The sequence below is a fragment of the Metopolophium dirhodum genome, chromosome 4, assembly GCF_019925205.1.
Source record: "Metopolophium dirhodum isolate CAU chromosome 4, ASM1992520v1, whole genome shotgun sequence".
Taxonomy (NCBI): Eukaryota; Metazoa; Arthropoda; class Insecta; order Hemiptera; family Aphididae; genus Metopolophium; species Metopolophium dirhodum.
In genome coordinates, this window is record NC_083563.1 from 16057875 (window position 1) to 16075119 (window position 17245).

The 17245-nt window shown below is 30.2% G+C and overlaps 1 protein-coding gene across 1 annotated transcript in view; it reads left to right on the top strand.

Moving 5' to 3' along the window:
• The window catches only part of LOC132943392 (protein amalgam-like), a 365040-nt gene that overhangs the window by 339722 nt on the left and 8073 nt on the right, over positions 1 to 17245 (top strand). The window contains exon 5 of the mRNA XM_061012366.1: positions 11727 to 12017. Within this exon, the coding sequence (XP_060868349.1) occupies positions 11727 to 12017 (291 nt within the window). The remainder of the gene's footprint in view (positions 1 to 11726; positions 12018 to 17245) is intronic.

Consider the following 17245-nt stretch of genomic DNA (forward strand, 5'->3'; position numbering starts at 1 on the left):
GACAGAGGGGGATAGAGAGAGAGAGAGAGAGCGTGAGTGACAGAGAGAGGGGGGGGGGGGAGAGACAGAGTGATAATTCCGACGTGAGTACAAAACTGTTTTGTGTACGTGACCAAACCCGATGGACCGTATGTTCGGCCAAGACGAAGCCGTATATGACATAACACATTAAACACTAATATACAGGGTGATTCCTTAAGCACGCGCATTGTTCATTCTTATTTCTGAAATATTTTAATGGTTACGCTTATTTTATACATAACTTCTGATTTTTAGAAATTTGAAGTATACTTTAAAGTCCATATTTTCAAACACCAATAATATTATATTACGGCATAGTTTATGCATACTATATACTGTGACGATACAGACTAGTTTTTTCAAATAAGAACTTCCCAAATTTATTGTGAATTATTATGAAGTAGAAAAAATAACTAACACAGGAAACTGCTAAATAGAGCATGCACTCTTTAGACATTTAAAAGTAAGATTTTAAGTATACTCGAGGGTCCAGTAATCATAGTTTGAATAAATTCGTAATTAATGGACGGAACGGGGGTGAGCGTACTCGGCGAATCACGCTGTATATTATAATATAAATATATACATATACGTAAATATATAAATATGTGCCATGGGTCGGGGTAGTTCTCACGATTTTCGACAACTGGTGCGCCACCCGAAAATTACACGCCTACGTACCATTATATCCGGCCGAGAATGTGTGTATGTATGTGTTCGAACAAACAGCACAGCGCTGCTTTTGTTATTGTGTACAACGAGCCGCCACAACCGACAATAGCGGAAATACCTCATATTATTATATACGATGAGCTCATACAGTATAATATATATATAAGCATTTCCATTTTTTCCCTTCACCGAATCCAGATCAGATCGGTTAACACCCTCCTATATACACACCGGCGTGTGTATAATAGTGTATAGTACAACATATATAAATTGTACATTTTTCACCACCCCTTAAATATCCCGTGCAAGCCATCCGCGTTGCCGAATATTATCCGACGAGCACAATGTGACTTGTTAAACATTTGCGTTATTGTCTGTGTATAATAGTCGTGGTATATCCGATAACCACTACGAGTCTACAGTTTGGAACCACCGTTTACCCGCCGAAAGTTCGTCAAGATATAAATAAGAGATCGAACAAAGTTTAAGCCGAGTAGAGTAAGATTACTTACATATTTTCTAATAACATATTATTATATTATTAAGGCCAGCGTTTATTATAAGCTATAACAATAAATTGTAGTTTTCGAAATTGCGTGAAACTCATTTTCTTAAAAAATTTCATTTATGTGAAAAAATTAAAAATAAAAAAAAATTGTCTATTATACCTAAAATGTTTTACTGTTCATAGTCATAATAACTTACAGCAAGAGAACATTATTAAAAGTAGGTTTGTTATATTGAATACTAATAAATAATTAATAAATCACAGCCAATAGGAACCCAATCGATAAGTGATAAATTAGCCGATAGTATAATACAATTTGCCTGTACCTAAGATGTATAACATAATAGTTCGTAAGGTTTGTTTGGCGAATCATTCATTACCTGTTGATTTTCTCTGTGTGTAATAAACAATCTTTTCTAAACAACTATAATCGAATACGTTTAAAAGATAAAAAATATTTCTCATCGTTTCATTGAAATATTTCAAGAAAAGTGAATTTTTAAATATTTCAATTGAACAATTTCAAATTTGGAACCATAATAATAATGCGGTAATCTACATTGATATTTAGTAACTAAAATTTGATAATTTAATAATGTGAATCTTTTTAATAACTATTGACAAAGTAATTATTTATTTAATGTATTTATATATAAATTTGATCATTTGAATCATAATCAGCAGCAAATGATTTTAAGATAGCAATCATAATTTTCAAAAATAAATAATATCGAATTAATCATTTGGTTTACATTGAAAACAAATATTAATGTGAACGAAATATAATATTGAGATCTAAAGGCATAGTTTTTTATTTAACATAATATTCCTTAACTTAGTCAATTCCTCCCTTTCGTTTTATTTGTTTTATTTGCTTGCATTATACAGCAAAATGTTCTTTGCAATCAACGAATGGCCTATAGCCAAATATAAAGCCAATAAATAAAGAATATATTTGAAAATTCCATAAAAACAAACTTTTGCCAAGAGTAATATACTTTTGTATAGGATACAAAATCCAATGTACTTATATACAACGTTTGAAAACATATCCATGTTAATTCAACATGTTTTTGAAATATGTGCCATTGTGCCACCGTGAGGATCAAATCAATTTAAATGTTCTCAAATAAAAAAAAGCCGCAACTATTAATTATTCTTAATGTTTTTATTACTTTAAATAAGTTTTAATGAATCCGTGGTTAAATTGGATATAACATTTTATTGCTATAAACTATTATACAAAGGAAATAAAAGTTTTCATCGGTATAACAAAAAATCGGTTATACAAATGTTATAAGCCCTCGTAATTTTAAGTGTTTACTGTAGCAATACGTATTTATAACTCTAAAGTTTACGCATTCAAGTGAAATATATTTCAAATGAAGTCAAATTCCCATTTCACAGAAATCACACTAACATTTTTCAACGATTTAAATATATAGATTTTTTTTATCGATGACAAACGCATTATATTTGCCTCTGCCCATTGTAAATCACAGTGAAAATAAAGTACACTAGTGAAGCACTCCAAATTGTATAAGTAACAGCAGCAAACACGACTCATATCTCAACAAGCTTTATATCTGCATTAATGTCTTATTAATACAAATCACTTTTTCCCTATACACGAATATATAGATTTCTAATTAGAAGCAATATTTAAAAACATATAAATTAAAATTTGTTTTATTGATTGTGAAAATATTATAGAGGTATATAATATATATATATATATATTTTTTTTATGAAACAACAATTTTAAATACCCAAATAGCTGGGACATTTAAAAGATCAAATTTCTAATATTGTAATATTCCATCCAAAACAATTGGGTTATCATCAAAATTCAAAACTATTAAAAACATTAAATTTACTGGAAAGATCGTATTTAAAAACTAAAATAACCCTTCATTTTTTAATTTTTAAACAAAAATGAAACTAACTTACGGCCGTAAATGTTAAAAAAAAACAATGGAAGGCGTGTTTAGTTTTCTACGTGTAAAGGTGTACGTGAATCGTGCCAAGTAACATACATTTGCGTAAACATAATAATACAGTGAAACTTTCATATTACAAAGTCTCAAGGGGCATAAAAAAATTCATGTAACAGAGAATTTCGTTAAACGAAAAATTTTGTTAAATAGAAGTTCATTATATGGAAATTGCACCGTATTATAAATTATGGTCTCGCTATATGACATTGAATTTTTTTTTTGCAAATAATTTATGTGGAAAAAAAGTCTTGCTCATTAAAAGGTCTTTTATTGCATATTACAGAAGTAAATAAATCAATATTGATTATTTTTCCGCTTTCGTTTACAAAATTATTCATTATACATTTATACCGAAATATTTTACTGTACCTTTGTCAATTTTTTTTCAAATCTCATAAAAAAATCTTCAATAATTTTGTTCTAAAAATGCCAAAAAGAGCAGAAATACAAAAGAAAAAATATGATAAAAAGAAAAATATCCCGTTACAGCGAAAATAAAAATAAAAATAATGGCGCTACAACTTACGACAACAGTACTAAACTATAATCAAAATTATAAGAATTGTTTTAAATCGTTTTTAGTTTTCAATTTACCACTAATGTTTCAAATAAAAATAATTATTTTGTTTCAAGAATAAAACGGTTGATTGAAAACTTTAAGTATGATGTATTAAATAACTTTGCGCATATATTAATTTAAGTTGGTTGATTAATTACAAATTCACGGTAGTTCCATAAAGAATTTTATCTTTCGATTGAAAAATTAGAAATAGTGAAACTTATTTTAAATTGGACATGTTTGTGATTTAAGTTGTTTAATAAATATGTATCATTGTTTACGAACATTTATTAGGTATAGTGGTTACACAAAATAATTAAACACAATAAAGGCACTTACTATGTCACAAACATACAAGTCAGTTTTATCTGATGAATACTTGAGATTGATTTAATGATATGTCTTATCAGTTCAACTTAAAACATAATAACTATAATTTGGATCACCATTATAGAATATTTACAGTTTTATTTTAAAATAATAAATACTTTTTGCCATCATAATACTGCATAGGTTTGTCAATGTTGTCTTTGTCGTTATCCCATAACTACAATGTTGATCTAAAAAAATACCGACCGATTCGTTTCGACCGAATAGAGCTACAACTCTGGTCCGTATGGTTCACGGCCGTCTCAGAAATATTTACTTCCGATTTTTGTCGAATCCAGAGTTTATTCGACAAAAATCTCAAAGGTATTTGAATTTTGTATGCTCTACGCTGTAGCGACGTTAATATAAATAGTTTCCGTAACATCTGGCGAGATTTCGTTTCATTTCGACGCTCGGTTTTCTTTATATTAGTTTTTAAATCTTATTCTTCGGTTACTTAACTTTATGCACTGAGATTCGTAAGCCTATTTATTTATTTATTTACTCACAGTTTTGTTTCGACGACACACAAAACCACCGGGTCGACATAATTTCTGATATTATTATAAAGCGTCAAAATTATGTTCTAATGGAGCTCAGTAAGCGTTATAATCCCAATGTCGGTCTTGTAGAAACTTAGAGTAGTGTTTCTTGGAAGCATGTACAGTGTACACATAGTATTATACTGTATATTATTGTATAACATTATGTGCATTGTATAATTTATATATCTATATATATATAAATTAGATACACATTATAATTTACGTGAGAACAGAATAACAGACAGCATAAAGGATCAAAGGACGTATACGACTCGTGGATTCAATTATACTCGACTGGTTACGATATTCCTCTTTAAACTTACTGGCGTTCGGTCCCTTTGTCTATAATAATTGTCATTAATAATGGTTATTATAAACGCGCGTATAAGATAATATTTTGTGACGAAAAGCGACATTATCGTCGATCTTGGCTGTTTACAATAATATTAATATACTGTTTACTAATAACATAACGTGGTGGTTGCGCGTCTGAAAATACCACGTACTATGTTATGAAATCTATAAAAACCTTTTATTTTCCGCCTTTGGCGAACAGTAAAAATATCCGAAATGTGTTACCCAACAATAATATCATAATATAATATTTTTTGTACTCGCGAGTACGTGACCGTAATAATTCTAATACGTTTAAACACTTTACTTTGCCGGCACTCGAACGTCGTCTGCCGGTCGGGGTCTCTTTGATATCGTCCGCGGGTCTTTTGAATAATTTTCTCCCTTCCCGTTCGTCGCTATCAGAGTAAAATACGTTTGATTGTTATGGCGTGTTTACAGCACACTGCCACCTCGGAGGGGTTTTATTTGTACGCGAGCGTTATATACTCGAATCAGTCGTTCGGAGTATTATTCGCGTATTACCGTCCAGATCATTTATTCTCTTATTGAATCCGTCGGTGGGATTTATATATTCCTCTCTCATCTTACATTTTATCCACCCGTGTAATGTGTGTGTGTGTTATTGGCAATATGTGTCACCGCGTAGGTACACCCATCTTGCTCTTTCGTCAGCCGATCGTACTTCCATTTATTGTCGTTTAATGACGCAGCGATACGTAATTAGACGACAACCGTTTTTGTGGCATTTTTCCCTGCCGATTTTTTTTCGTTCTCTCGATTCCCCCATATTTTATGACGACCTGATGACAGATTTAGGTACCTATATTCTATAATATGAATACAATTTGGTTTTAATGGCATTTTTTCCACCATTTTTTTTCAATTACACTAATCCATAATATCGTGTTTCACGTGTATATTGTATTAATACCGTTATTAACTAACTAACAACTGATATAAATGTTATAAATTAATTAATTGTATTGTATTATTAATTGTACCCCGTTTGGATTGGTTCCATACAGTCCCCCAGAGGTTAAGATTATATGAATTTATAATTATATAATATTATACAATACGATTATTACTCAGTTATTGTTGGATGAAAATGTTCATAAAACATTGTTTGATTTGTATCTCTTGAAACTTTTAATTTTTAATTTCATTTGCCAGCTATAATATCTTTATCAATTTCTCTGTAAATAAAACCAACCCTAATAGATTACGTACTTTTAATATTCAATATTTATTCAAACATTTTCCATATTATTTACATGTTTACTCTACACATCCGACATCCCCTTGTATTTGTTCACAGGAATTTGTACTTACATTGCAAAAGCATTATTTTTAGTTAATATTTACAGTTCCTGTATGCTAAGTTAACGCGATATTACATTTATAAAGCTTACATATTGATGCGCTGTTAAAACAATAAAATAATTGTATCTGACAATGAATATATCTAATTTAACGTAATCTGATTAGCAGTTTTGTCAAACTACATTAAATGCCACGAGTAATTTTTTGTATTTGAATAATTATTCTGTTGGATTAAAAAAAAATAAAAAAAAAACGTTCATTCGCACTGCAGTGTATATCTATATTTATCGTGTACTTTAAACAAACCGTTAGATATTTTATGACTTATTGCCAAACGCACAAAAAAAATTACATTATTGCATTTGAGTTTTTTTTTCCACGACATTGACAATATTAATAATCATAGTGGAGTTGGGAGAGGATGGTACTCCATAAATCATGGGCTCTGAATTTTGAAAATAATTTTTTTGGGATATACAAGTATAGAAGGTGCCAACTCAAGATATTACCTTAACGGACTGAAATAAACTAAAAACCATTGTCCGATGATTCTATTGTCCAAAAAATATAATGGTTTTTCAACAAAAATGTAACCATTGAATGGAATAAACTCGGAGGTGTTCACTCGGCTTACTAAATCAATTTAACGGAAAATAAGTTAACTATAGTGGACACAAGTTTAGTAAAAATAATTTTTCATCGCCTACTCTAGTATAAACGTTAGTCTGTGAGAAGAATTCAAACAAACATTTTACACATTTTACATTCATTTAATTTGTTTTTAATTTATTGAAAAACAACCCAAAATGTTTATTCCCAGTTTTTTTTTTTGACAGTTTATTGTTTGAAATTGTTTGTTGATTGGTTAATATTATTCAATTTAAACTACCTATTATAATAGATACGAAGTTTTTTGATAATTATTTGATTTTTTATTATATATTTACATATTATATGGTTTGCACTTACCCTATAACATACTATTAGGGTATTTAGGTTTTTTCTTGGGTATGTGGGGGATATGATTATATCCGGTAGCCCCACCTTTCAAGTTAGAGGGCCTTAAGTTAGTACTCCGAAAATATTTGCATATTATATACAATTTATGGGGGGGGGGGGGGGTCGATCCCCTTGATCCCCCCTGTAAATACGCCACTGCACTACAATACTGCTATAAGTGTTGTAAAGTGGACATAAACTGTAAAACGTATCATTATGATTGAAATGTCTCTTTTTCAAGTATTAAAAAAAAATATACACAGAACGTTAAAACTAAACGAAATTCAAAAGTTTTGAAACTTACATAACTATTTATAAAAGCATTTCGGAGATAAATTAAAATGTATACATTAACATTTTATAATGACACTATATTATAAAATATGTAGAATTTGGTGATCAACTACAATAAATTCTGAAAAAATTTGAATATCATAAATAAACAGTAACTGCTGATATTCATAAAATATTAATTGCTATTTTAATATTTACAATTTTCGAAGATCATAGCGTGGACCAATAAGCTTATAGTTAATTTCTGAACGGAAATGATGTCTTGTGGTAAAGTTAATATCGATAATTAAACTTTGGAATCTGTCTAATAAAAACGCTTTAACATTTTATATTCTGTATATTACTTCTATTATATAATATATATTATAATATGATCAATTTTATTTTGAAAGCGAACATAAATTGTAGTAAAAATGGTATTGTTGTAATAAAACCAGCATATTACTAGAGATGTAAAAAGAGGTCAGATAGTGTCGAACATATAGTATACGGGGTAATATCCATTTGACGTAAGACACTCATTCTTCAAGAAAACATTAAGGTTTTCGAAAATCCGTAGTGCAGATCAAAAACCTTTAGTCAGAACTATACCATCAGTTCGTTCAAATTAATTTCAATTACACGGATGGTGAATTCTGTTGAAACAAGTATGCAAGTATAAGTGTAGGTTTGTTGTTTTTCTGAATAATTCCAATGAGTTTTTATTTGACCCACAGTAAAGTGTTTGTCAAGTTTTCGTTGGCCAGAAGTTTAACTTTACCACGTGACTACACAAATTTCGTTCGTATATAAAGTACTAATGAAACTTTAAAATCAATGGTAAACACAATATTGGTTCTCTTATATTAACAATGAAATTTGTATCAGTGAGTAAATAAGGGACCTACCAAATGTTAAAACGCTGCGCCGTTTTTTTATCTCTTTATTTTTCTATTTTACTTTTGTTTTATCACTTTGCTCTTCTAAAATAATGTATTAATTATACAACCATGCCATAGAACACATTAAAGATTTACACACCAGACCAAACATACTAGTACAATAACAGAATAAAAATATGCCTGTTTAAATGCAGGCCTTGATCATGATTTCAATTAAGCGAATAACAAAGTACTTTAATGTACTTTTCGCGTAGCCGGTCGCAAGGCTGCAGTTTATGCAGCATAGCCAGGGGCTGCATCCGGCATTGTATTTACATTATAATATGTGAAACAAGAAAAAAACACATTATACGAACAATAAACATAAAGGTCAAACTGCTATGCTAGTAGGTACTACAGAACGTTGGCAAGTATTATAAATAATAATCAAGAAACACTGATTATAATAATAATATATACAGATATTTTTAATTGTTTTTTTCTTTTATTATGTCCTAAGAGTATCAACATCAAATAGTATTATGTTATATAGTCTATGTCTATTGTACTTCATTTATTTGTTACTCGCAACCAAAGAGTTATTTAACTAGGTAACACAAAATAACTGATTAATAATGTATTGTGTTTTATTATTACCATTAGTATTATATTAAAGGAACTTTGTATAACAACTTAAACAACTTATTTGTCAAAGTGTCGACTTAAGATATATTTTAATATTTTATTGACAGTTTTCTTATTTTAACTTCATATTTTATCAAACAAAAATCATGAGAGTTTTACCATTTTTTTTTTTCGTCACATATTTTTGGCCATGGTGTTTTGTTAAAACAATACTAATTAATGCGGTAGAGTGCCTTGGGTGCTGATGATAAACATGATGTTCTATCCATGTGTAGGGCATACAAAAAAAATAGCTTGATAACATTTTTAACCCTTTTAACAAAGAAAAAATTTGGAGCTTAATGGGAATAATTTAAAAGATTCGAGAAATTACCCATTTCTTACTATAATGTCAGTGTATAATATTATGTGCGCCTGGAGTAAAAGTCTGCGACCGCCCATGACTCTATGTCCATAACTTATGTCATTCTCAGTAATATGCCAACAGGCGCAGTACACAGACATAAAACGACATCCGCTTATTAAAAACCATAAACTTTATGAAAATAATTAAAAACTCACGATTAAATGTAACGAGGTATATTACGCCGATTAAGGTAGATAAGACTATCTGGATTCTCTCAACCATTTTTTACCAGTATTTATTACGTCTGTGTATAGTGGATTTTCATTTATTTTATATTTTTTTTCTTAAGATGTTTTTTTTTTCAAATATACGAGTTTTCTTAACAACAAAAAAAAAACTCCCTGTGGGCAAACACAAGATAATTGTTTTTTTTTCTTCTATTTATCACGACAAGTATTCGATTTTCTATCATTACTGCGTCGGTTTTAATACGCCAAAGGCTATATTTGCCTCAATGTATATATTATTATAATAATATAAGCAGTACCTGCACATAAGATACAACAAAGGCGACTGTAGAAACGGCTATGGAGAGGTTGCGTTAAACGCACGTGATTTATACACCTCGTTAATATAATAATATGGTACAAAATAATCATTATAATAATATTGAGCGCAGTAGAAATTGGGGTTTTTCTTTTTTTTATTCGTTGAATTTCGTGATATGATGCCATTACCCGATCCAATAAACAATAAAATAATATTATATCAGAATAATATTGTAAATAGCTAACGCGCGTGATTTCAAAAACGTGATCTCATTGAATATATTTAATAAAAATATTATCGATTCAAAGCACGACAAGATCGAGTTCTAAATTATCCCCCCCCCCCTCTTCCCACTCCGGCAAAATAAAAATCCACGCTCTAGGTATTCCGGAGCTCCGAGGTATGTTGGCTTACATTGTCGATATAAAATGACAAAAATCACCTAAATCTGCTGATTTCGAGGCTACAGGTACCCGCAAAAATGTGTAATACCCCTAATCCGGTTGAGCGGTGGTTGTTTTCTCGCATAGTACGACCGATATTTCTCCGCACCTCACACATTCTATTTCTATCCCTCTCACACATTCTATTTCTATCCCTCTCACACGCACTCGCACATACATGATATACACCGCGATACAGGTACTAAACTATATACGTTTGGGCGAAATGCCACGATGACGTGTACATATATACATATTATACCTTCCACCTACGACCTCGGCGCTGTTGATCGTCTATATAGGCTTATATCTTCTTTGGTAGGTGGCCAAAATGGTACGCATCACATTTTGACAATTCGAGGTTTTACAACACGTTCTAATCTATGAAAAACTGCTTTTTATCATAAAATATTAAGTTAATATTTTTTCCTATATTACATGAAAATGTAACACCCGTGGTATTTCCAACTATAGCATTTAAATACGAACTAATTTAACATTATATTTTTTTACTAAAAATTGCAAATTGTGTCAATGCGAGTTGTGTACATAATTGTAATATTTTAGAAATTAATTATTTCCCAATCATTAAATGTCTCGGAAACGTATTCAAACAATTTTAAAATATTTATTAAAACAAATTAAGTTATTTGATTATTTAGGTTATTGTGTTATACCTTATATATTATGGTGATAATGTTTTTAAGTAACTCATTAACACACAATATTTTGTATTGTAATATATGCTATCGATTTGAATAAGATGGATTAAGGTCAAACAAATAATGAATTAAGTTTAATTTACTAAGTCAAGCATTTGAACAACACACGGGTGAAATCATTGAAATCGTGTAAAATAATATTAATGAGTTTCATACCTATTATAATTTATAGGGATTGTGTAATGTAATTCAATCCGCACTGAAATCATTAATCATTCAAATAATGATCATCGTGGCACCTGACTCTCGGCAATTATAACACTTATTTCGAAAATCATACAAACAAACTTATAATATTTTTCTGACTTGAGACCTTTTTTTTTTTTTGTCCACGTGTTGAAGATATTTTATGTATAATATGACAGTTGACAGCGCGGCGGCGACCGCGATATATGCGCTCGTGGGCCGCTGGTGGGATGTAGAGGGGGGTGGTGTTGGAACGTACAGAATAAACGTCGTAAATAACTCAACCGAGTGTGTAAAAAAAAATCCAATAATATATTTCTCGCGTTTGCAGTATCGAAGGCCAAGATCATCGGCAACACGGAAATGTACATCCGGAGCGGAAGTGACATAAACCTGACGTGCGTGGTGCTGGAGACGCCAGACCCGCCCACCTTCATCTACTGGTACCGAGACAGGGACGTCATAAACTATTCAGGCCGCGGTGGCATCAGCGTGGTGACCGAGAAACAGACACGGACCAGCAGGCTACTGATATCCAAGGCCCAGCCACCCGACACTGGCAACTATACGTGCGCCCCTTCCGCCTCCGACTCGGCCAGCGTCACCGTTCACGTCCTAAACGGTGACTATATAATAATAATAATAATAATAATAGTAAAAATAATATATCCACAGGATATATCTGTTAAAATGTATTACGATCAATTTGTTGATGTAATAGCCAATAGGTATATACTTCAGTGTAAAATATAATTGTCAAATACTCCAGATACGTATACACACTTTATAAAATATATTACAATAGTATATCTCTGCGTTATACATTATAAACAAGTATTCATCTCGGTGAATTTAGGTATACGGTAATTAAAAAAAAATAAATGAATAATGCATAACTATAAAATATGAAAGTTACTCATACTATAGCAATTTATTTTTTAGTTTTTATGAATACACTATTTTGTTTTAGAAAAAACTAGGGGTCTGATGAGCAGTACAGTATGGGAAAAAAATCCTTGAGTATAATATTATAATGAACTATTATTATTACTATCATTATGAATCTTTTTGTTATTATTATTATGTACAAATTTCTAACACATGACACTCGTTATGAATGAGAAGGTTTCTATTTCCAGCATGTATAACACTTTACAATCTGGTGATACATATAAGATTTATTTGTAAAATGGTCAATGAAAAACAGTTATTATGTTTTTAAATAGTTGAGTACCCGTACGTGAACCGAGGTAAAGCAATTTTCTCATTATAAGCATAGTATATTATTGAATTATAATACAAATCTATATACATACATAAGCCAAATACCACTCACTCACTCATTGCTATATTTTAAAAACTACAAAACGTACGAACCTGAAATTTTTAATAGTGGTTTATCTGATATTCTAGAAATTAGTATTTATTTTTTATGTATATATAATATATATATATGGTTGCCATTGGTTACTCGGGCTGATCAGGTAGTAGCATGAATCAAATCTTCACGCTTAAGGCCTCGAATAAAGGCACTATATCTTAAAACCAAATGTATGTGCGCAGCTTATATACTCAAAAACTCCTCAATTGAACTTCATAAAAACCTCAGAATTTTTTTTTTGACAGTTAGTACTTTTAAAAAAATATACCAAGTGTTAAAACAAATCCGTTACTTGTAGTTGCCCATATGATAAGAATTATTTCACAAAGCTAGGTTCACTGATGCCGATTTGTCCATGAACTGAGGAAGACTAAAACAGAGATACACTCAAACCGAGATACACATATATAGCGTATACAGAATGTATCTTATGTCATTGTTCGCGGGGGGTTTTAACAATTATGAAACGATGACATAGAATTTCGTTAAAATGAAAAAAAACGGGTTTCTTTATTTTTAACAGACAATTTTTTTATAACAATTTCAAAATTTTTAAACACGCAGGAGTAAGTTTTTTTTTAAAAATATATTATTATTACTAGCTGAATATCCCGGCTTTGCCCTGTGTGTAGTTTTCTTTTGTGGCCAATCCTATAATTTAGTATACAGGGTGTATCTTATGTCATTGAACGCGGTAGCTTGTAACGATTATGGATCGATGACATAGAATTTCGTTAAAACGAAAAAAAACGTGTTTCTTTATTTTTAACAGGCAATTTTTATAATAATTTCAAAATGTTTAAACACGCAGGTGTACCAATTTCAAAATTAAATTTATTTTTATTTTTTCAAACGGTCACTACTATATTTTTTAACGGATTCTGGTAAAGCTTTTTTTTTGAAAATGTTGATAGTCAAATCATTTTGAAATTGTTATAAAAAAAATTGCCTGTCAAAATAAAGAAACGCGTTTTATTTCGTTTAAACGAAATTCTATGTCATCGATCCATAATCGTTACAAACTACCGCGTTCAATGACATAAGATACACCCTGTATACTAAATTATAGGATTGGCCACAAAAGAAAACTACACACAGGGCAAAGCCGGGATATTCAGCTAGTAATAATAATATATTTTTAAAAAAAAACTTACTACAGTAATACATAGTGTGGTCAAGGTTTTATTCTTTTTCATAGATAATACCTATTTTAAACAAATAATATAAATGGCAGTTCAGCAGTTGATAATATTAATAAACACACTATGCTCATAACAGCAAGAAATTAAAAACAGTATTTAACTATTATTAACTTTAATTGAATAGCTTTAATATTTTTTTTTCTGGTATACGATAATGGTTGAATCAAAGAAATATAATTGACCAAAAGATAGATTAATATAATAATTATATAGAATCCAATTTAAAAATATATTTATGCATATCGTTTAGATTCTTTAAAAAAATAAAAAAAAATACTCATAAACCGCGTAAAATAGGCATTTTTTTAAAGGAAGATTTGGAATTATTTGATTTTGGTTAATCTAGTGTAATTTCCTTCCTTCCCCCATAATTACCACCTATGTGCTGTTGAATAGTTTAACTATACGCATGCACTATAGTAATATTCAACCGGAGTTAACGTCGTTTTCGTATTCGAAGAATGTCTATCATAAAAAACTGTAGATTCCGATGAATATTTAATACTACGGCAATTAAATACGAATAAAAAAATTAAAGAAGGGTTAAATAAATTCGTACGATAATTAAAAAAAACTCTCGTTGAAAACAACATACTTAATTCCTTGGCAGTTGGCATCCAACTATTTTAGGTATAATATACTCGCAGTGGGCGCTTTGGATTCGATTAATCCTTTTTTCGTACCGTAATTTGTACCACAAATCACAGAGACCTTATTTTTCCGTATCTCATTAGTCGCGTTCGTTCGTTTTTTTTTTACATTTCAATAATGCAATTTATTGTTATTATAATGGTAACGCGGCGTCCTGGATAGGCAATTTAGCTACACTACGCCGCAGCCGCACCGGTATCGGTATAGTGACTCGTGTAGAAATCATTCTGATATTATTATATATATATTTTTTTTATATTCACGTCAATAATACAATTATAATATCACTATACCTACGTCACCCTCACAACGTCAACCAACTCCCATTAAGCTAAAGTATATCCGAACCGATATCCTGAACAAATCACGTCGTCGTGGAAATATGTTATTATTTTACCAATATAAAACGTGTTACGCGTAAGCCTTCGGTGTGCATACGTGACCAATTTCTACAGTAAAAACGTATGGCAAACTTGCGCCATTTTCGCGATCAAAACGTATCATTCATTCGTGGTTGAAACTCTGGTATAGGTATAATAGATATTATATTGATAGTATCAAAACGCGTTTGATTAACGTCACATACGTATTTATTATTTTTTTTTTGTGAATAAAAATGACCATTACGAGGGCCGAATTTACCACATAACAAATAATCGCGATTACAATATAATTTATAATAATTAGAAGTATATTATTCATTAGATAAAATCGGTAGAACTATGTTTGACGTCGGATAATATTTGCAAACTATCAAATAATAACATAATAATGTTAAATCGTTGTTGTAATATTGACTTAACTTATATTATTATTTCTCAATTAATTTTCCTCAGCTCTGACGACAACGGTGTTATTTGTGAATTTGAAATACAATTCATATTACATCCAAACCACGTGGCATTTTAATTGACATCTATTGACGACCGTTTCGAGTGGGTATCACATTATGATTTCATAACGTGTGATTCAATGTTTCGATATTATTGGTTCTATATTATTATATTATACGGTTGCAATAAACGAGTGCTTTGGTGTGTCTGTACGTAAATATGCAACCCATCTGGGTCGATGTTCGTTCCAAGAATAGTCACTCAAAGCGTGTTTGATCCATGTGACACCGTTGTCACTTGGATAGAAATAGAATCGTGTTAAAATAACGTTAACGACCAAAGGGTTACACAATCATGCTCGGATTAATAATAATTGTCGGTATATTATCCGATATTTATATATTATATTATATTAACAAATTTAGTTGGTTGTAGCTTTTCATAATATTTTAACCTAAGTTTATCGGAATTTATAAAAATGGTCGAAAAAAACGCTAATATTGAACAGTAGTTTTGAGAATCCTATACATTGTAAAGCTACAATGTATCGTACATTTTTTTTTTCAAAAAAATGTTTGACGTAAAAAAAATTATTGAAAAGGCTCGAACAAAATTACGTAACGTTACCATTTGATGTTGATTTTCATAGTCCGAAATAAAATAAAGCGCTGTAACACAATTTATATTTCTATAAAACCGTTTTATGATCATTGCAATACAGAAATTTCAAACATGAACATAATATATATATTATTATACGGTTATATTTATTTAAGAAATATGCTCGAAACTTGTAGTCTTACTACCTAGGTACCTTTATTAAAGTCAACTCAACAATATGTATAAATATTTTCTCATTCGAATGCACGTCTTATTAAATCTTATACAAAATTGGATTTATCGAGTTTTGTGCACTAACCATATTGTTATGTTCTTTGTCAAATAATCCTAAGACAACAAATATTAAAACCTCTTGAGTACCGTACAACTCAATTAGCTTTAAAAATATATTTTGGAATGTTTTTTTTCCCGTACAATTTATAACAACGAAAATATCATAGAATACAAATTTTAATATTTTAAATTGTTTTCAAGTGAATAAAATAAGAAACGATAGTGTTATACGTTCACAATAATAATATTATGATAAAATACCTTGTTATTTAATTTCAAGACTCGATCAAAAATACTACACGGGACATTAAATAAGCAATAAATAGTTTTTAAAAAGTGTCTATGCGCCGTCGATGAAAAACTAGTAACGATCAATTTGAAACGAACCCTCGGAGAAATGTCACGCACTTAAAAATACGCGTCGTATAAATAATATAACGAAACATAATTGTAACTACATGGACTCCGCTTGAAAATAAATTACAATGTCACTATTGTTTCAATTGTTTGTACGCCGGCCTATATATTATGTTATTATGTTATAATATCGCGCAATAAATTATCGAAAGTTTAAAATAATCACGCGAGTGAATTTACAGAAAATATATTTTACTACCGACCGCGTGCGTTACCGACAAACGAAATACCTACGAACATAATATGTCATTATTATTATTATTATTATTATTATTACACAATATTAGGTATGCATTTATATTATATTTTATTTATACAACGTGACATGCGTATCGAACAATTTCAAGAATAATGACGTTACATATACGGTTATAGCAATATTTTCTTAAACGCCTTTAGCAAATCTCGTTCGACGATATTATACACAAATATAGTTTGTGAGGGGGGTGGGGTGGGGTGGAACATTCGTGAT